The following is a 22,640-nucleotide window of genomic DNA, read 5'->3' as shown; positions in this document are numbered from 1 at the left end:
CTACTGTGCAGCCATGCTGGAAAACCTCTGAGGCACAACTCCTCATCTCAGTGGTCAGCTCAGCATTCAGCTGTTTAAAGAGTGGCATTCTCAACACGGCTTGCTTATCCCCTCTACGCAGCACCCGAGATGGAAACGGGGTGTAGTAGGACACATGGAAATATGCCCAGGCTTTAGCCAGCAGACCTACTGTTCCACCCACGCTGGGTCGGCTCTGATCTTGAGCAAGTTACAAACCTCAGCTTCTATTTCTCCATCTAATGAGGACTGGAACCCCTGAGATAATCAATCACAAGAATAAAATGAGAGAATATTTGTGAAAGTAGTTTAGAGAGTACTGTATCCTATAAATAAGCATATAAACAAACCCCCTCTCTTGTACTCTGTTCACATTGCCTAAGAGATACATAGAGGGATGTCCAGAGTCCAGCCATCGTTAACATAATGAGCACAGTTTGCGTGATATCGATGTAACCTGGCAACCAAGGAGAGTAGACTGGAATGTGCAAGCATGAACAATGACAACTTCACTGAACTAGTCAGTGGGGGTGGTGGATGTTGTTGAGTGAGCATGTGTACTGTGTGGCTGTCACATTCAAAATGACTGAGCAAGTAGAGCAATGAATCTCCATCAGATTTTGTGTTAAGCCTGAACATTCCTCTACAGAAGCTATTTGGATGATTCAGAAGGCCACAGCTATGGGCAACTGGTGATTGGCAGCTTCACCATGACAACATGCCCGCTCATGCATCACGTCTACAGCAGAGTTTTTTGCAAAACATCAAGTCACCCAGGTGACTCAGCCCTCCTACAGCCCAGATTTAGCACTCCGTGACTTCTGGCTTTTCCCAAAACTAAAATCACCTTTGAAAGGAAAGAGATTTCAGACTGTTGATGAGATTCAGAAGAATATGACAGCACAGCTGATGGCGATTGGGAGAACTGTGTGAGGTCCCAAGGTGCCTACTTTGAAGGGGACTGAGGCATCACTGTCCTATCTACAATGTTTCTTATATCTTCTTCAATAAATGTCTCTATTTTTCATATTGCATGGCTGGATACCTTCTGGACAAACCTCATTTATCACCTTTCACCACAAAGTATATCAAAACAGCTATAAATTATAAATGTGGAAGCAAACAGTTCAATTTCTAACAAAGTGCTTAATGACACAGTTCCAGGAAAGCACTGTGTCCTAGAAGGGAACTACCTGTCACAACTGAAAGATTAGTATAGGATTACCAGGTCCAAGAAAAGGACAAAGCAGTGAGCACTGCCTTTTGTCATTGTCATTAACTTCTAATACACTTAATGAAAATGTGGAGTAAAATTCACAGCTGCAAGTTATCAACTCCTAAAGAACTCTGCACAAAGGATAAAAGGAATAAAAGATTCTGGTACTGATAAAGAATAAAACAACAACAACAACAACAAAACAGAGCCAGAGGCATAGAAAGGAGTGGCACAGAGTTTAATTTGGAAGGCAGAAAGATCACACAGTGGGAGGGAGGTCAGTAAGTAGACACTTGTTACAAAGTCGTCCAGACCCGGAAGGGAGGGAGCTTCGCTGGCTCCCCACCAGCACACCGAGTCAGAGCTGGCAGTGAGTGTAAATCTGAAGAATAGCCACGTGTCCAGCAGGCTGCCCTGTCAGAGCTCTTCTCCAGGGGAAATCAAAAAGTGAACCTAAAAGAAAGAAGTGGGAAGGTAAGAGACATCCAAGGTTTTTTAAAATGTCATATGATACAAACAGTACCCCCAAAGCCTGAGCAATATTTAAGCCAGGCTAGAACCAGAATAAAGCAAATATTTTTCACTACACATTTTATACAATAACCCATAAAAATTAATACTCAAATCTGAATTCCCAGCACACCAGGGTGAAGCTGATTAGGAATCGGCAGACAGGAGTTCTAACACCACTCTAGAATCAATCAGCTTCAAGCCTTTACGTTAGTCCCTCTGTCCTCTCAGCCCGACACTTAGAGATGAGAATGCAGCACTTTAGCCTAAAGAACTTCTCTGGGTCTAGAAAGGTAATAAAGCACTAAATTCCAGTTTGGAGGGGTGGGGGGTGGGGGATGGAAGAAGAAAGAATTCAAGACAGAAAAGTAAAGAAAAATTCCCAATCTCAGATTTAACAAAGGAAATACAGAAGAAATATTTTTTCCCCTTAAAGGTAAGTTTATCTTGGGAAAGAATGTGGACAGTAACGCCGAGAAGTGTCCACATGGCTGCCAGACTTGAGGTTGGGACCTGGAAGCAGTGAGGTGGGCCCTGCCCGGCAAACCTGGGCTTCCTTTCTAGTGCCTCCAGGACAGCAGGGCTCCGATGCGGGTGCAGTCAGAAAGGAGGCCCCGGGACCAGGGGCTCCAAAGTCTCCAGCCATAGAGCCAATCTTCCTGCAGCAAGCCATAAAAATACTGTAATCTTCTGTGTGTCATGACTTGAAAAAAGCTGGTAAACACCACCTTTCAGAAAAGCGCAGCTACCCCAGTAGGTAAAAGGGCACCACCTTATTTTGTGTTTTGGTTCTGATCTGGAATTTTAGTATCAGAGCTTAAAAAGAAAGACCTTAGACTTCTAGCCAGAGTGCTTTCATTTCACTAACAATGATATTTAGAGAAATGCTACATAATTGCAGAACATTCCCACATCAGTGGAATTGTGAGAAATGTGTAGAGAACAAAAACAGGGAACAAAACGTACCCACAATGCCAAACAAGAACAAACAGACCTATTAAAACTCACCTTTCACTCCACCAAATTCTTAAAGCAACACACTATGAATGACTATGACACCAGTTCTAATGGCCAAGGTGTGAGAGGCCTGGAGAACAGGGCCATTTCACAGAAGAGCTTTGACACACAATTATAAAAAGAAATCCTAGTTTAGTACAAATGTCAAGTTTTGAGATTCTATGATATTAAAACGCTTAAATCTAAGACATTAGAGCTGGTCCATCTAGAAGGCAAAAGTGACTCGTCTCTTTGATAATGGTTTTCAGAAGATTCTATTTCCAAAGATCTGCTCCCTTCTTTTAAGGCAAAAATGTGTTTACCAGGCAGTATGCTAAAAGCACAGATTCTAGGATTCTTTGAAATGTTAGCTCAGTAAAATTGGACTACTCGACAACTCAAAAGAATTGTTTCCACTGCTAACCAAGAGATAAAGGTTTCCTCCTCTGATATAAAGACATTCAAAATGGAAGAAGCCTACTGAGAAAAGTTAGCACGACTTTGTCTGTTTCACTCACACAGAAAAGACAGCACCACTGATCAGTCTATTCTAATCATCTTAAAAGAAAGCAAGGCACTACACAAAGAACTGTTAAAAATGATTACTCCCTGTACAGATACAAAAGATAATGCCAGACAGGGTCACTTCTATTTGGAATCTGTATTCCACTCCAGCACCATCTCTATTCAGACACTAGCACCGAGCAGATATATTCAAATACTGATTTTCCTTCAAATCCATCTGGTCACCCAATTAAAACTGAAATTAGATGAAATGTGAATCAAAGATCATTCTGTGGAAATTCTAGGTTCAGAGCTCAATTTCAATCACTACAATTTCAGAAGGCACAGTCGCACACTTCTAAAAATGAAAGGAGCTTTAGAGATCAGCTCATCTCACCCTCTCATCTTACAGATCTGTCCAACCTCACGGCCACTAGCCACAGGCGACTACTTAAACTTAGTTAAAAGTAAGGAAAATTCAGAATTCAATTCCTCCATCACTAGCTTCATTTCAAGTGTTCATAAGCACATGAGCAGACTTTGAACATTTCCACACGGCAGAAGGTCCAGGGTCGCCCTCTCTGGATAGAGTCCGTTCTCTTGGCTTTCTCCTGGGTCACAGCAGAGACAACCGACTTGGCAGAAACATCTGACACAGCCCGACTTCACCCTTTCCTATCACCCTCTCCTGTTTTTTCCATTTGTAAAGAAGTTGTTAAGAATTTTTAACAAAAACCTTTTAACAATATGTATACATTACCCAAAAGTCTCTAAACATAACAGACAAGGGAAATAAAACTTTTGAGTCAAAGTGTCTGTTAAGTCCCCAGTCAGTCACTTACTAGTTCCAGGGCCTAGACAAGTCGAGTTCAATTTCACCGCGGTTTAACGACCTCACATGTAAACGGGGAGGCTGCCTGTCTGCCTGCATCCGAGGTTGGGCCATGGGGGTTGCACAGGGCACGGGCTGCGCGTGAAGTGTGCGTGGAATGGATGCTGGTCCTGCCAGCCTGGTGATAACTATAATACAGTCCACAAACACTGTCTAATGTCGTAAAAGGTGGTCTTGCATAAACACTGCCCATTTTATTATACAGAGAGGCACATTTTCACTTTCCTCCAAATAGCTGATGGGAATCTGATAATATGGCCAGAAGCCAACAATTGAAGAAAGGGGGAAAAAAAAAGAGCAAAGCCCAACTGAGGATCTACACAAATAGTCCAATCCTCCTCAAACACAATAGGAACTATCATGAATGCTAGTAATCAGAGGCCTGAACAGCTGCGAGAAACTGATGAACATCCAGGCCAATCCCCTAACTGCGCAGAAAGGGAAACCGGGGTGAGGGACAAGCTTATTTGTCCACTCCACAATGCGCATCTTCCGACCTAGTCTCATGTTTATTTTTTCCTTGGCTTCTTTCTTCCATAGCACTTTCCACATGTCTTAGCATCCACATAACTAATAATCCAACTATTTTATATAGCATTTTCTTGCAGTTAAAAGTGATTTATTCTGCATACACTTATTCAACAAACATGCATTGTGACTGCTAGCCAGTGCTAAGCCCTGAAGTCCCAACCTTTAGTGGGCGAGACAGGGAAGTGAATCAAGTTTCATAACAACGTGGTAAGTGCAGCATTAGAGACATGCACCATGCACCCCCGAGGGCCCCAGAAGAGGCGCCTGTGAAACATGCGGCCGAAGTTGACTTGGAGTAGGACATCAAGTTGTAAAAATGGAGAAAGTAAGATGGGGAGCCAGAGCAACAATGAACTTCATAAACACAAATCTACTCAATATTCTCTCTCTCTCGCTGGTAGCTTTAAATGGAACAAATACAACGCAGTCGCTAGAGTCATCACCAATTAGAGAGCCATCAATTAGTGGGGTTTTTTTAGTAAATACAGTAAGCACATTCAAGGTTTTAAGAATAACACATAAAGGATTAATCTTGCCCTCTGAGGAAAAAAGGGGTTGAAGAAAGATCATACTGTGTATAGCTCAAAATATGTTCTACAAATTTAGAATAGTTTCCTTTTTTAATGTATTCCTTTCTTTTTATTTTAATTTAAATTATTATTGTTGTTCAATTACAGTTGTATTTTCTCCCCACCCCTCTCTCCAACCCCCTCCAAACCCACCTCCCTCCCTTGCTTCTACCCTCCCCCTTGGTTTTGTCCATGTGTCCTTTATAGTAGTTCCTGAAAACCCTTCTTCCCACTGTCCCCTCCCCCCCACCCTCTGCCTATTGTTAGACTGTTCTTAATTTCAGTGACTCTGGTTACATTTTATTTGCTTTTTTCTTTTGTTGATTATGTCCCAGTAGAAAGTTCCCTTTTTGAGAACTTATTTGGGGGCTGAACCTAATTCACTATATGATTAAATGTCAAAGAGAAAATGAAATTTTTTAAATCTCTCCTCCCCCCAAAATTAAAGGAGGTCATGTTGAAAGCAAAAAACAGTCCTAGAACAAACCAAAATGGAACTCAGGAACTGACAAGACAAGGGAAGGAAGTGAGCCCTGTGCAAGGTCTTTCCTTTGTGACAAGAGCCTTGGGCCACTGAAAGGCTCCATGCCCTCTGAACCCAACTCAACACTGCCCACTTCTGGCCAGAATGTAAAGAAATCCCCACCCAGCATCTAAAGCCACTTGGACCTCTGCTGCCCTCCTGTGACTGGAAAAAAGTAGGCTTTATCACAAAGATTTTAGGGGCTTCCTCCCCAAACTCAACTTCTCTCAGGCTTTGAAGTACAGTCTCTCAGTACATGATACGCACAATCCGCTAGGTGGCAGTGTTACCTAAAGAATATTTAGACTCTTCCTAAAATAATTCTCTAGATTATTATACTTTGATTAATTTGAAAAGTCAATGGTAATTACATATTTATAAATAGTACTGCTTGTGAGAGTTATGTTCTCCCAGCACTGTGGCCCCCTTGCTCCATCCAGGATTAAACACTGAATTTTTAGACCTGTGGGAGGATGGCTTCCATTGTAAAAACAAAGCAACATGAACAAGGTTTTAACACCAGCATTAGCCAAACTATCTCTGCCGGCTGAGTGCACTTCCAAGCTCAGGTCTGACCTGTGTGCCCGCTGCCCTTCACCCTCTGATCCAGGGCCCGAGTTCAGGAAATTTCCTTCCCAGACTGTGACCCAAACTATGTCGCTCTTTTCTTCCATTCCCTTTGGAACACCTGAGAGAGTCTGTCATACTTTTCTTTTTTTTAAAGAACTACACAAAGACATATGGAAAAACAAAACAGAAAATAACTATAGAAAGTGTGTAAATTTTTAAATATTCAAATCTGCTGGTTTCGAATGTTCCCCCCAAACTCATGCAAGAGCAGCATGCTCCAGGTGTTTGTTCTTTTATATCCAACTCGCCATGTGCCTAGCAAGTACGGGCAATGTTCAGTCAGTTTCGTTTCACCTTCCAAGTTGGTGTAAATATTGAGAATTCACTTGAAAACTGCTTTAAGTGTTGTGTTTCACTGCACACAGAACTGAGTTAGAGGCACATTAAAAGGGCAAATAGATGTATGTTAAAAATTAAGAACAGGAAAGTAGAAGTCAAATAAAGGCCCCCTGTGGGCAGTCCCCAGGGAGAACGAACTCTTTATAAACGATCTGACACTGCAGTCTGGGATTGGAAGACTCTGCTGGCCCTTGGGCCCATAATTCCCAACTGAACAGGTGGCTCTAGGTCATTAGAATAGTCTGCAGTCACAGTTTCTGCTAAGCCTGCTTTTTTTGGTCTCTGTTTTGTCATAATTTTGAAATATTAAGCTCTCTGCAGCAGAGTCCTCCTCCAATCACAACAGCCCTAGGAAATACTTCTCCATGATTTGATATCTCTCTGAGCCCAGAAAACATCCCTGAAATGTTTATGCAGTCACTTTCTTAAGCATACACATGACTCATCTAGAAAAAAATAACTTGAGAACTCTAGAGTAAGGCAATCAGAAGACTTAAGACCTTTCCAGCAAAATTACTACCAGGAAGCCCAGGAGCTACTCATGATGTTTATAGGTGCAAAGTCAATGATGGTGGGTAAGCTTTCCAGCTGCACTCGAAGAGTTATCATTGGTCAGACACCCTGTCTACTGCTTCCACACAGTGGGAGGCTCCCTCTCAACTCCCACAGCACCTGGTTCCCATCTTCAGTGTGGCTTGAACGATGCTGTATTTAACTGCTGTGTCTCATGCCTTCTCCCCGCAGGAGCCACATTTTACTCTTCTTTCTATTTCCAATAATAAGGCATCAACTGGCACATAGAAATGGCAGAATGGGGAGGGACAACTCAAGTCCTGATCAGTTCTCCAAAGAGTTAAACTGTATTAGAACAGTAGGAAAAAAAATAGTATAAAAACTGGTTCCCAAACTTTTCAGTGCAAAAACAACCTGTCACCTTACCACTATCAAAAATGAAACAGAAATGTTTTTGAGGTAATATCAATAATGAAAAGAATCTATGTAATATAAGTAACTAATTAATTCATGTCAGAAATTGAAATATAGTCATTGTCACATTATTGCATTCATTTAGTATTGGGTTGGCCAAAAAGTCTATGGTTTTTTCCATAAGATGGCTCCACTAGTGCTTAATTGCCTTTTAACTTCATTCAAAACGACTGCATTAGATTGTATTGTCACAGCCGTCACATCAGCGTGCATTTAAAAGAAACTTATCAAAATTGGTGAATTTTTGTGTAGCCATTTTAATATTGAAAATGAAAGAAAATACGCAACATTTTCAGCATGTTATGCTTTATTATCTCAAGAAAGGTAAAAATGCAACTGCAATGCAAAAAAAGATTTGTGCACTGTATGCAGAAGGTGCTGTGACTGATCAGACATGCCAAAAGTGGTATGCGAAGTTTCATCCTGGAATTTCTTGCTGGACGATGCTCCACAGTCAGGGAGACCAGCTGAAGTTGACAGCGATCAAATCAAAACATTAACTGAGAACAATCAATGTTATACCACACAGGAGATAGCCAACATACTCAAAATATCCAAATCAATAAAATTACTGGTAAAAATGAAAAATGTGTCTTTCATTTTACAAAAAAAAAAAAAAAACAGGGACTTTTTGACCAAACTAGTACACGGCTCCTCTAACTTTTGTGTTGGATTTCTGATCAGCACAGAAATGATAGCTTTTCTGGTAACAGAAAAAAGTTGATCCTGGAATATTCTTCCCTCCAATATCATAACATTTCCTAAGGTTCTCTTTTCTCTACCACCCAGTAAATACAACAACACTAAATTTTGTAGTGAAAAAGCAAAGAAAAGAGTGCACTCATTCATCAGTAAACTACGTGGGGTGCTGGCACAGCACTAGACCAAGAGCACCACTGGACTAAGGCACTGATCTGCAACTAGTTATGGCCAGGGAAGGCCACTGGATTACTCTGGACCTCTGTTTTCTTTTTTTCCTTTTTTTAAAGATTTTATTTATGTACTTTATGGAGAGAGGGGAAGGGATGGAGAAAGAGAGGGAAGGAAACATCAATGTGTGGCTGCCTCTCGTGCGTCCCCAACTGGGGTCCTGGCCTGCAACCCAGGCATGTGCCCTGACTAGGAATTGAACCAGCGATCCTTTGGTTCACAGGCTGACATTCAATCCACTGAGCTACACCAGCCAGGGCTGGACCTCTGTATTCTTATATATAAAATAAGTGTTGCTATATTGAGTTTGGAAAGTAGTGATACACTTCTTAGAGCTTTCAGATTCCGCTTGGAAGGGTGGGATAGAGAGGAAGGCACACCACACACAAAGGAGAGTCCAAGTGAAGAGGACTCTTCAACTTGTCAATGAAAACAACTCCAGCTCCAATGCTGTTTTATATACAGAGAATCTGTATCAGAGTTTATTTAGAAAAAAAGAGCTCTGCCCTGGCCAAGTGGCTTAGGTGGTTGGAGCATTATCCCATACACCAAAAGGTCGTGTGCATACGGGAGGCAACCGATCAATGTTTCTCACATCGGTGTTCCTCTCTTTCTCTCTCTCTCTCTCTCTCTCTCTCATCTCTCCCCCTTCCCCACCCCCTTCCTCTCTCTCCAAAAATCAATAAGCATATCCTCAGATGAGAATTTTTTTAATTTATTCTTTAAAAAAAAGAAAAAGAAAAGAGAACTGCTAAAAAAGGAAAATAATAGCAAATAAAACAACTGGCATCTCATACTATATTCTAAAGTGTTCTCCCAAGCTCATCCAATTTCCCCTTTTATTTTTCCTTTAGCACGCATATTAGCAAATGGCCACAGTCATTCATTCAGCACATACTGGACATCTGTCAGGTGTAAGCACTATGCTAGGTACTATGGAGACAATGGCCCAATATTTAAAGCCATCAAAGATCAAAATCAGAAAAAATTGTAAGGCAAATCTAAAAGTAAAACCTACAATTTTTGTCTCTTCCAAGATCTCAGAGTTATTTTCATGGAGCTACTGGTGCAGAAATTTATGTATTAGCTACAGGCAAACTCCCATTTTCTGTTATCTTAATGATTTGCAGAACAGTGAGAAGAGAAGTCAATGACCAAGAGCAGCAGCACTGATGAATCATGATGATAGAATCATGATGATATTAATGCATACTTTGCAGACTGATGAAAAATTCTGCAAATGTCTTATCAGCAATATGGGAACCTTGCCAACCACAATCAAAACCAGGCCCATACAATCTCCATTTCTAAAATCAACATGGTGGGGCAAAGGCTATGATCCCTACTTACATTCTAATAGTCTCCCACTCCTCAATTAAGCAAGCAGGAATGAGTCAGCCAACGAAGTTCATGACAACAAGGTGTAGGATGGTGCTGGCAAAGAGAAAATCAGCAAAGGCTCGCTCCGGGGAGATGCCTTGGAAATCCGCTTTGTTCTGTGGGTTGATCTGTATTCTCAGACAAACTGTATAAGAAACAAAACACAAAAGTTATTATCTAGAAGTATAAAACAAATATGACTATTAATCAACTCACACATACCCTATGACGCAGCAATTCCACTCTAACAGAAATGATGCATAAACGCATCAAAGGCATGCACAGGAATGAAACCCGTGACAGCCCCAAACTGGAAAGAGTGTAAATATCTATCAACAATAACAGGGACAAGTTACAGCATGTGCACAACAGAACACTATACAGCAATGAAGGGGGCAGGGGAAATGGAGGAAGGTGGTAAAAAGGTACAGATTTCCAGTTATAAAATAAAGACGTGGTAGGAATGTAATGTACAGCACGGTGATTATTCTAACACTGTTACATGCTATACAGCAAAGTTGTTCAGCGAGTAAATCCCATGAGTTCTAATCACAAGAAGAAAATTTTTTCCCTTTTTATCTTTTTATTGTATCTTTATGGGCAGATAAATGTTAACTGAACCTGTTGTGGTAACCCTTTCACAATATATGTAAATAAGACCATCCTGTTGTACGCCTTAAACTTATACAGAGATGTATGTCACAAAACTGGGGGGAATCAGCAAACAAAAAAACAAAAGAACTTCACAACATGGATAAATTCCACAAATATAACGTTGAACAACACGATCCAGGCACGAAAAATAGATGCTGTGGAATTACACTGACCTAAACGTAAAATGAGGTGAAACCAACCCACGGTAACAAAGGCCAGGCCAGGAGAGTGGCTATTTTTCACAGGAGGGGTGACTAGCAAGGCGCGAGGTACAGGCCTCTGGGGTGCTGGTCATGCTCTGGATCGTGATCTGGGTGGCAACTAGACAGGTGAGTTTAAAACTCATCACGGTGTGCACTTAAACTGGGGGGGAGCATAAGTTTTATGCTCTTCTTTGTTAGAGGAAAAAATACAACCTCTCAGAGTTAGGCTAAAAACGAAAGGCTTACTCAGAAAAATTATATATCTAACCAAAAAATCTTTAGAACTCCCTTATCACCTAAGTTTATAATTATGCCTAGATTGGAAAGTAGTTGAGGCAGTAACAAAGGGGCTGGATTGAATGACACAAAGCTATAAAACTAATTTTCAACAGACTGTATATATTAGATAGCAGAGATTATAAATGTAAGATGCTTATCTGTAAGGACCTCACAATTGTAGAAAATCTTTGATCTCAAAGTTCTACTAGCTGCTCATCTCAAAAAAAAAGGCAAAAGACCTAAGCTACATTAACTTTGACAGAGAGCTCTCCACTGCCACATTCTACACCCTCGAAGATTCCAACCTGATACATTAGCCCCAGTCACCGTTTGACATGAAAAGTGTGCTTCCGGAATACACTTTCCCACAATATCTTTATGCCCATGATATACAATCACACTGTGTAAGAAAACCCAAATTTGCTCCAGGCTAGCATCCATCCCATCACTAACCAAGAAAAGGAAACAAACTGAGATCTAACCCAAAGGTCAGAAAACTACCAGACTTCTCCACAGCCCATCACCGTGGCAACGGTTTTCATTATGCATAAACAAGTAAACACTGTAGAGCACCACTGATGTTTTCAAGCACCTCGATGCTTCGAAATATGAAGGACACTGACTGAAGCAAGGGCAACCGATTAAAATCCTGCTGTGGATGGAGTACAGACTGGTTCATGCATTTTAGACAGCATCAAGCAATATCTATTAACATTTAAAATGTTTGTAACTTTTGACTAAGGAATTTATCTTACAGAACAATGACATTTTAACAGCATGTTTGTAAAGTTGAAAAAAATGAAAAAGTTCAAATGTCATCAAGGGGATTATTTAAATAAATTATACTACATACAGGCATGAAATCCATGCAATCATTCAAAAAAATGATTTAAATGTCTCTAGGCTGACAGTAAAGATATCCAAGACATATTACATAGAACAAAGCAAAAAAATTATTCCATTCTATATCCCTCCATTTTAAAAATGTGTGTTTGTGTGGAGATACAGAGAATTATTTTCTCATTTATTTTAGTTGGACTCAAGGAAAATCTGGAGAAATAGACAGCAAACTATTAATAGTGGCTATTGGGGTGGAGGACAGGGTGCAGTTTCAGGAAACATGAGGGAACAAAAAGAGAAGCTCCCCAAGGAGGTAGTAAAACAATAAACTGATGTGTTATCATTATCAGTATCACAGTAACCCCAGTTACTGTGATGACAACACGGGTCATTGTCCTGCTGAGATGCAAAGGACCCTAGAGGTCATAAAGATCAACACTCCGTTTAGGCATAAAACACCCAAGAAGTGTTAGGGGTGGGTGTGCTGGGGGGAGGCTGCATAAATCACCTGGGAATCTTTCCAAAGTATGCTCACCATTCCAGAATCTGATAAGCCACGCCCAGTGGAGAATCACAAACCTTCTAGAGTCTACAGAGATGTATGTCATACCCCTCAGATGCACTGGGGTACACGAAAGGCAAAGCATGCCTGTTTGAAAAGCTCCTCCACCAATGATCCTTTAGTCTTTCCCTGACCAAGTGGAAACTTTCCCTTCCAAAGTTGGAAACTTTCACCTCCTGAGGCAGCTTCTCCACTTTAGCTGTTTTAATTTAACCTAAATGTTCCTTAAGTGTGTATTCATTCAGCAAAATATTAAATGGGCATCTATTATGTCACACATTGTCCCAGGTGCTAAGAATATGACACAGAACCAGAGAGTCTGGCTCAAGGAACTTACACTCCAGTGGGGAGAAACACAATAAATAAATAAACAAATAAACAAGGAAATATCATGTAGTAATATGTGCTACAGAGAAAATAAAACAAGGTAACAACAGAGTGACTGGGAAGCTACTGGATATTTATTTTTTTATCTGGCGGTCACAAACCTCTCCAAGAAGGTGCTATTTAAGACCAAAATTTGAAAGACAGGAGCCAACTATGCAAAGATCTGGGGATAGAGCATTCCAGGGGGCAAGAACAATTCTGACATGTTCTTGGTATAACAGGTAAGACCGACCAGACTACAGTGATCAAAGGCAAGAGCGGGGTGGCTGGGTGGGAAGGTTTAGTCTGGAGTTGCATTTCAGACATCAAGTAGAGATGTCAAGTGGGCAACTGGATTTACTGATTTAAAATTCAGGGAACAGGTCAGAACTTAAAATATAAATGTGGTAGTTGTAGTTATACAGACATTATTTAAATTCACCTATACAACAAAATACAGAGAAGAGAAGGTGTCAAGAACCATGCCCTCCAACAGAGAAGCACTCAGCACAAACAGTAGGAAGGAAAGACCAATGTGGTGAGAAGGAACAAGATAAGTGTAGCTCAGTAACAGCTTCGAGAAGAAACTACTCCACACAGACGGAAGCAGCCAACTATGTTAAATGTTAAACAATGCCGAGCATTCAGGTAAGGGGAGGGAGATGGCCGTTAGATCTGGCAAGAGTAGATTCACTTGATGGAAAAAGACCACCACCAAGAGGTGGTTAAGGAATGAATGGAAAATAAGAAATGGCAACTAAACTATTCTTTCTAGGATTCTGTGATGATGGAGAAAAAAAATGGAATGAGAGCAGGAGGGGCACCCGGGGTCAAATGAAATTTTTTTTTAATTAAACAATATTAGAGCATGTTTGTATGACAAAAATATAGAGAAATTCATGACACAGAATGGAAGGATGACTGCAGAAGCAGAGTCCTGAGTGAGCAAGAAGACTGGATCCTCTGTACAAGGGAAGGAGCTGGCCTTTGATCAGAAAGGGACACATCATCCACCACCATGGGAAGTCAGTCAAAGAGTCAGGGTAAGAGTGCAGGTGGGCTCCTGATGCCTTGGTGGGAAGATGACAGGATTCCTGTCTCCTTTTCTAGTGAAAAAATAAAGCAAGATCACCAACTGAGAATAAAGGAAAAGAGGAAATATAGAAGAGAGTGAAGAGAAAACTTATAAAGCATATTTTAGAAAAGCAAACATATCAGGGAAGTATATAGGGCTACTGGGCAGAACTGAGTGCCCCTTTGTGTTCCTATGTGCACCAATACTTATCCACCACAGCACTATATCCATATTTACTTGTCTGTATCTCCCACTATATTATAAACATCATAAGAATAGAGACCATGCCCTGGGTGGTGTAGCTCAATGGATTGTGCACCAGCTTATGAAACAAACGGTCGCTGGTTTGATTCCCAGTCAGAGCACATGCCTGGGTTGCAGGCCAGGTCCCCAGCGGGGAGCAGATGAGAGGCAACTACACATTAATGTTTCCCTCTCTTTCTCCTTCCCTTCCCCTCTCTTAAAAAAATTATATATATATATATATATATATATATATATATATATATATATATATATATCAGTTGTGTTTCTCAGTTGAATCCTCAGTTTCTTGGCAGAGAACCTGGCACATAATTACTCAGTGTTTCTTGAATTACTATGGGCATGCTCACAACTTAACATATATAGTGATAAGCACTGAAGATGCAGAGATGGATAGACAGCTCCTACCATCAAGAGGGGCTCACTTTCAGAGGGAAGATGGACATGCAAACAAAACAGTATCAAAGTGCCATCTATCTATGTAATATTCTCTCTCTCTCTCTCTCTCTCTCTCTCTCACACACACACATACACACACACACACACACACAGCAAAATACGAATATAGAAGAAAAGACATCTATGCTGGGTGAGTCAGAGAAGGATTCCAAAGGGAAGTAACACTTGAGCTGAAATGTCTAAGAAGTGAAGGAATTTTCCAGACAGTCAAACAAAGGTAAAATAGCTTGAGATGTTCAGGGAATAACAAGTTAACTCAGTAATGCTGGAGGATAAAGTAGAGTAGGCAAAGACAAGAGATGAAGTGGAGGTATGAACAGTACCACCTTATGACAAAACCCATATACCATGCAAAAAAATTGTGATTTTTCTTTGGGAACCACACAATCAGATTTGCAAGTCAAAACAAGCCTGCAAATATGGTGGGAGATGGACTGGAGGCTGGGAGATCAGTGCAAAAGCTTACAGTAGTCTGACCACATGCCTGTGTCAACTGAGCATGAGGAGGTAGCGACAGATCTAAAACTGATTTAGAGTACTCTCAGGCACAAGGTTGGCAAACTTCAATCTTTTGTATATCAGTTATGAGAGATAATATAAAGGCCCATAAAGCTGATGGATAATTAAAAAAAAAAATGCTGGCCTCCAGTCCACATAGCCAGGCTACTTCCACAAAACATTCTGGATTAGGCCTCCTTGCCTTTAAAATCAAACTGCTTTTGTATTTGTAAACTAGGGGGAAACAAAACTATTTTTTTAATCCAAAATTGCTTCATATAGATTAGAGAACAGAATAGACCAAAGTTGTGAAATTAACTTTAAAGATTATTTCAAGATCAGACTTATTTTAAGGACAGTCTTAATGTTTTCCATTTATCCCCCCTACGCAACACTTTAAATGAGCAGAAAGAGGGATTTCGGTTAGGTAAAAAAGGAAAGCAGAAGGCCTGCCAACCCTGGAATGTTAGTCTGAAAAAGGGACAGATGTCCTCCTCTAGAGGTATCTAACCACAAGATAAACAGTCAACTGCTGAGGATGTTTGAAATCTGTAGTGAAGAAAAATATATTCTATCTCTGTCTTCCTTTCAATGCCTACTACACTGTACACTGGTCAAAAAAAATTTCGCAATGGCAATTTTCTAGAAAATTTCTGACTCCTTCTTGAAACAATGGGTAAGTCTCCAAGGCATAAGGGCATAGAAGAAAACAGACCATTTTCATCAGGCCCAAATAATACCAGTCTTTTTAAAAGTGTGGTAGCATTCTATGCGGATTTAAAATGTATTGATTAATTTTCAAAGAATACTTGCAAATGCTAACTAAATAAACACATCCAAAAAGAATGGAAGAGAAAAAGACTGCCGAAAAGAAATCAGGGAACCACACTAAAGAACTTTTCCCTCCAAGTGATCCTATATGCTAACACCAACTTTCAGTCTCTCTCCCTTTCTCAGAACCAACTGTATGGGAAAATGTATTTGCCAATGATACCTCCAAGGGTTTGAACACCAAAATATATAAAGAACTCACATGGCTCCATCCCAGAAAGACAAACAACCCAATTAAAAAATGGGCAAAGGACCCAAACAGACACTTCTCCAAGTAGGATATACAGAGGGCCCAGAGACATATGAAAGGATGCTCAGCATCACTAGCCATCAGTGAGATGCAAATTAAAACCACAATGAGGTATCATTTCACACCGGTAAGGATGACCATCATAAGCAAATCAACAAACAACTGCTGGTGAGGTTGTAGAGAAAAGGGAACCCTAGTGCACTGTGGGTGCGAATGCAGACTGGTACAGCCACTGTGGAAAACACTATGGAATTTCCTCAGAAAACTAAAAATGGATCTGCCTTTTGACTCAGCAATTCCACTGCTGGGATTATACCCTAAGAATCCTGAAACACCAATTCAAAAGAACCTATGCACCCCAATGTTCACAGCAGTGTGATTTACAATTGCCAAGTGCTAGAAACAAACTAAGTGCCCATCAGTAAATGAATGGATCAAAAAACTGTGGTACATTTACACAATGGAACACTACACAGCAGAAAGAAAGAAGAATCCCTACCCTTCGTGACAGCATGGGTGGAACTGGAGAGCATTATGCTAAGTGAAATCAGCCAGGCAGTGAAAGACAAATATCATGATCTCACCCATAAGTGGGACCTAATCAACAAAACAAATGAGCAAAATGGAACCAGAGACATGGAAATAAAGAACAAACTGGCAGTAACCAGAGGGGAGGGGGGAAGAGGATAACAGGGGAAAGAAGGGGAAGGGTCAAGTCCTCCATGTATAAAGGACACATGGAAGAAAACAGGGAAGAAGGACTGAATGTTTGATGTGGAGGGTAGGGCAGTGGGAAAGTAACAGGGCAGGGGTGTGGGGAATGGAGATAACTGTAATTGAATAACAATTAAAAAAAAAAAAGAAAAAAGTCTCTCCCTTACTCAAATTAAAAAAAAAAAAAAAACAAAAAACCCTCAGATGCTTTCCTATTACCTACAGTATAATAATTCAAATTCCTTGGCCTGACACTCAAAGCTCTAGCATGCAGGAGGGTCAATCAACATCTCCCACAATTTCCTTTCTCAGCCAAACTGGCCTTCTCCCTTCTCTTCTAACAGGAAACACACCACAGGGAAGTTAGAATCTCCAGCACCATAAATAGGTACAAGGCTTCCCTTCCCAACAATCAGAACAAAGGATAAACTTCAAATACAAATTTCCCCTTAAAACTAGTCTCCTGGGCTAACAAATGACAGGGAGTAAGGTCAATACTGTCAAAAGAAATGTAAATGATACCCTTCTGTGGTAACAACAAGCTGTCATCTGTCATCGTCATGAATCCTTTCTTTTCCTAAAGGTACTTTCATTCTCTGGCCCAATTACCTGTTATCTAACAGCTTTGGATATCCCCATCCCCCTAAGTAGACTTCACTGTTGGCCTTGTCCTCGATCCATGGACCTCTCTCTCATTAGAGAGGAGGGAAGGGAATCTGTCAACTCTCCTTTAGCCACAACAGCCTCAAAAACAGGACTTGGCATAAGGAAAAGTTTTCTGCTTAAAAAATTGGTTTTAACACACTAATAACCTACAACTCTAGTCCACACCCACTCTTCAGCGTACCACAGGCTTCCACATAGCCCTGAGGCATCATTTTAACCCTAGAAGCTGATGAAGCCAGAGTGATTTCAGTATGGAGATGTCTTCTATTTTTAAAGTCAGATTTGAGCACAGCTTCTCAGGATTCCTTTTCCTGTCTGACTAATAGAAATTTCCTGTGTGAACAGTATTGGGGAAGGGGAAGGAGAGCCTTTAGCAAAGAGAGGAGGGTGTCTGGTGCATCTGAAGATGGCACCGTATCAACTCCTGAAGGCCAAAATGCTGCCTCAGAAAAAAGGCTCTTGGTCATCTAAGTCGAAATTCAAAGATAATGAAATACCCATCCGATCAACAGGCTAGTTCACAAGTCATCAAGTCCTTAGGTTTATTTTAAGTTCTGAGAAATAAAGAAGGTAGTGTATCTGAGTCTGAACTAGCAATTTGAGTGCATATAAAGCATTCAATACACCCATAATTTAAAGCTGTAATGAAGTCTCTACTGTAAATGAAGTCTCCAGATCATTTTACAGCTATATTTTGTCAGTGTCCCAACCAGGCTATAAACTAATGTTGGACAGGAAACACATACTTGATGTATCTGTTACAGACCAGGGCCAAGGGGGGGGGTACGATTTACTATTTCTGAAAGGATCCCCCACTAGGTTCACTATGCCCGCCGCCAAAGGAAAGACATCTCTCAATGCCAGAGATTTGTGAAAAGGAAATGTTTCTTTAAAGCTATACAAACTTAAAGTAGTGACCTAATGTCTTCATTAAAATATTAAAGTCCTTTAGGATACCCACAGATGCACACAGTCCTTCCTTCTCCCCCTGCCCTAATCTGGGGTACCATATTTCAGGAAAAAAAGTAGAAGTCAGTGATTCAGGCTCCCGGCACCATCAGCTGTGTCGCCACCAGGATCTCCAGCTAATCCAAAGCCATATGGCACCTTCTCATGGCCCACCAGCAAGAGTCCTTTCACCCCTTTTCTTCCAGGCAAAGTCTCTCCTGCTTCCTAAGCCACGTGGCAAAAGGGATCACCCCAAAGCCACGTGGTTCTCTCCCCGCCAAAGCTGCGGGGGTCCCCACTCTGCCAAAACTGAATGGTTCTCTCCCCACATGGCTGCCGAGTCTGTTTAAATCCTCACACCAACCTTCGTCTGCACCCCCATTTCTGACTCCTACAATCAGTTACACCTGCCAGCATTCCTGTATTATTCCAAGTTTACTGGGCTGCCATCGTGAGTCTGGGCAGGTGTGACCCCATGTCATGGAGCCAATCTTCTCCAAGCTCTCACCCAGGCACTGTAATCAAAGGGAGCTGCTCCCCAGTTACATCTTGGGTGGAAGTCCATTCCATCTCCCTGGCTCAAAGAATGGCCACAGCTATTCAACGTATCTATGAAACCAGTTCAAGGTTATAGATATGTTAAATGACCATGCCAGAGGTTAACTGCAAAACAGTGGCTATACAAAACAGCTCTGCACGTTCCCGCTCCGTGTGTCCCTTCCCCCAAGTCTCACCTGTGGGGGGAAGGGGTGAGGATATCCTATGTATCTTTCCAATATTTCCTGGACACCTTGAGGTCTGGACCTCATTCCAAATCCCTATTTGGGGCTTTCCTCTTGGTTGCACCCTGTTACATATCCCCACAGCTTTTGGTGGACCAATGTGATTAGATTCAAAATACAATTGCTAGCCTGAATGACAATGGTCATGCTGAAAAAAAAACATAAATCCTGGCATGTTTTTAAATTCACAGAACAAGCTATACCAGTGACTGGCAAGATCCACATAGTGGCCACTTATAAAATATAAAATGGACTGGCCAACACTCCCTGACTCAACTGACTCAGTATTCATCGAATCCCTGTTGAGGAAGGTCAGATTTTTTGGCAAAAATCTATGGGAATAATCGGCTTTCGTTAAATATGGCAGTCTCCAGTGTATCAAATGCTGAGAATCAGAAAGGATAATGCAGCTAAAACAGGACTATGTGAATAGAAACTTTGTTCAGGATAATGAAATAACATCTTCATCCACAAGAAATAAGTAAAAACAGCTAAAAGTCAATCAAACAAAGGATGATTCAACAAGCAAAGCTCCATATTTATAATTCTTACACTATTCATTGAAACGTTTCACCGGAGGTTAGTAATGATTGGTCCAAGGTGAAAGAGATGCTTCTGAGTTGGGTTTTCCATTTTAAAAGTCTACCAACTTCCAAAGGGTGTTAAAGTGAAAGTTGGAATTGGCGTTTTCCCTGGACCAATATGAAGTGAAGCGGATCTCCAGGTTGAGCAGCAACATTAAGGTAGTTTCTTTATAGATTTAACTTTATCTTCTAGGCGGTTGTTTGGTATTTGGTATGTGACAACCTTTCGGAGCCTCAATGTCCCTATTCACAAAAAGAGGTCAATGCAGGCTCCCCTCATAACTTCACGAGGGGGTGATCTGATATAAAGAGCATTGTGAGCATAAACGCAGCGCATCTAAGTAACACATTATTACTGCGATTACTTATAGAATCATTACCCGCTAGGATGAAGCTCCCCACACAAGAGATGAAGCCCGAGAGGAAAGAGTTGAAGGGGAAGGTCCCCACGAGGAGACAATAACCGAACTGCAGCGCCCCAGTCAGGAGTATATACAGGAGGTACGCGTCCAGCAACTTCAGACGCTGAGGAGTGGTGCTCAAGTACTCTTCTAAGAACCGCGAGACGACCGACATAACTGAGGCCGACATGGCTACAAACCAGATACGCCAACCTGAGCTCCGCTAACTCCCAGAGAACTTGACCACCAAAACGGATGTAGCGTTTGCGCCTGCGCACTCCGGTAACCCAGCTCCGCCCTCCCTGATTGGCCAATTTGCACAGGCGTAGAGGTGGGCCAAAGCGCGAAACAACTAATGCGCAGACGCACAATACGTGTACAGGAGAACGACGACCAAAAAATGCTAATGCGCCTGCGCACTGGATTTCTGGCAGGCTGGAGACGTGTACTTTTTCTGTGCTATTACTGCTGTCACGTTAGTGACGCTCACAGTTGCTCTGGCAACAAGGAACTGTAGAAGGAAGAAGAGGAGAGGTTTTACCGCGGACCGCGTAGCTACTTAAGGGTTCCGTCTTTCTCTGATCCACCCACGTCCTCAAAGATTAACTGGTTCTCTTTTGAATCGAAGCCTGGCGCTCCCACAGGTTCAGTGCCAGCTCGGCCCTAACTCAGTTAAGGGTCGTTACAGTAAATGCCTGTCCCCGATCTTTAGAGCAAGTTAGGTTAGTTCACCCGTAGTGAAAACCGCTGCGGCGAATCAATGCGCAGGCTCTAGTTTAAAAGTAGTTATTGGAGAAGGAAGGTGCGGTGCGTAGGGAGGGACCGAGCTTGACATCTACAGGGCTCTGAGGGCTTAGGATCCGGCCCGGAGGTTGCTTACAAGTAAGCGAGATAGAACCTAAGCCCACAGGCATTCATTCAGCAAACATTTATTGGGCACCTTCTCGGGGCTCACGTTGTCTAAGTTTTAAGTACTTCCCGGCGAAATCATTACAGTCGTAAAAGAGTAGGTGATGGGAGAGAGAATGAACCCAGGTGGCCGGAGAGTGGGGGGGAGTGGGGGAAGGTGGCGGGGACAACTGATTAACTTGCATAGAGTAAAATAAACGCAGTTTAGCGGCGGTCTACTCTTAAGCAGGCCTCTTGAACACCGTGCAGGTAATATCCCAGGATGTCAGTGCTGAACATCTCGCAAGACCATTGCCTGGTTCAACCTCTATCCACTACAACTTGTATTATAGAGGAAACTAAAGTTTTGAGGTTTTGTGTTTCAACAAGTAGGAGTAACTATATTTAGTGTTTTAACTTTTTTACAAAATAAGCTCCGCTTTAATTTTTGGCTTTCACTGCCCGTTTGGTTTCACGTGAATTTGATCATCCAGACCTAGTTCATCTCACCTTTCAGCTGCCAGTCACACATAACCAGGTAGTTTTTCCGCTTTTTAATAACTTAGAGCTATCTTAGGTACTCAAGAAAAATGCCTAAAACAAGTGAATGACAGCGTTCCTTCATTTTCATTTTTTATTGTGTTTAGACTGGAAAAAATCTATCAGCATCAACTAAGGTACTGATTTCAGTTGTGGGCAAAGCCTTAAGTTCTGGAAAGAAGAAAAATAACTCATGTCCTCTGAAAGCTATACAGTCTGTTTGAAGAGATATATTTATATTTACACCCACAGAGGTTTGCACTGCTGTATGAATTTAAGTTCAGCTTAAATTCTCTGATGTTGCAGGGGCCGGGGAGGGGGGCCATTGGACAACCAGGCCGCTTTCTATTTCAATATAATATGGCAAGAATCGGAAGTTTCTCTGATAAGCTGAAGCTTTCTCCCTGCTTCATCAGCAAGTAGGAGGATAGCATCCTCACCAGTATTAGCCTCACACTTTAAAGGCTAGGCTGATACTTTTTAATCATTCAAGGAGCAGATTCCTTTGGGGGGATTCCATTCCATCAACTAGGCTCCTTCCAGCAGTTTCTCCCTTATGTTTTGTGGGCCTTTGATCCACAGCAACTATCATCATTAGCATCCCCACAGGAAATCCCAAAACGAGAAAGTAGAAGATACGAAAAACATCAAATTCACCTACAGAATGCATTCTTTTCTGAGACCTGCAAAGTCAAACAGCAATAAAATGAGCTAAAACTTCTCTGGACTACTTAAAACAGCAAGAACATGTCTTATTATGTGTTCAGTTTGTGATTCTATAATCATTGAAACATTTTTGATAGATCGATAG

The 22,640-nt window shown here is 41.4% G+C and overlaps 1 protein-coding gene across 2 annotated transcripts; it reads right to left on the bottom strand.

The window, feature by feature from the left end:
* Nucleotides 1-1,451: 1,451 nt before the first annotated feature.
* DAD1 (defender against cell death 1) lies at nt 1,452-20,677 on the bottom strand. Of its 2 annotated transcripts, XM_028506588.2 has the most exons (3): nt 20,381-20,677; nt 9,996-10,170; nt 1,452-1,687 (listed from the first exon to the last, which is right to left on the bottom strand). In XM_028506588.2, the coding sequence occupies exons 1-2, from the start codon at nt 20,589-20,591 to the stop codon at nt 10,040-10,042; spliced, it is 342 nt and encodes a 113-aa protein (XP_028362389.1). In that variant the 5' UTR covers nt 20,592-20,677; the 3' UTR covers nt 1,452-1,687; nt 9,996-10,039. The 2 variants fall into 2 exon arrangements, with proteins under 2 accessions (XP_028362389.1, XP_035886325.1); XM_036030432.1 differs by lacking the exon at nt 9,996-10,170 and having other exon boundaries at nt 20,381-20,675.
* Nucleotides 20,678-22,640: the final 1,963 nt, after the last annotated feature.

This window comes from Phyllostomus discolor, chromosome 1 (genome assembly GCF_004126475.2).
Source record: "Phyllostomus discolor isolate MPI-MPIP mPhyDis1 chromosome 1, mPhyDis1.pri.v3, whole genome shotgun sequence".
Classification (NCBI taxonomy): Eukaryota; Metazoa; Chordata; class Mammalia; order Chiroptera; family Phyllostomidae; genus Phyllostomus; species Phyllostomus discolor.
The sequence above is the reverse complement of the archived record's forward strand: the minus strand, read 5'-3'. Positions and strand labels throughout refer to the sequence as shown.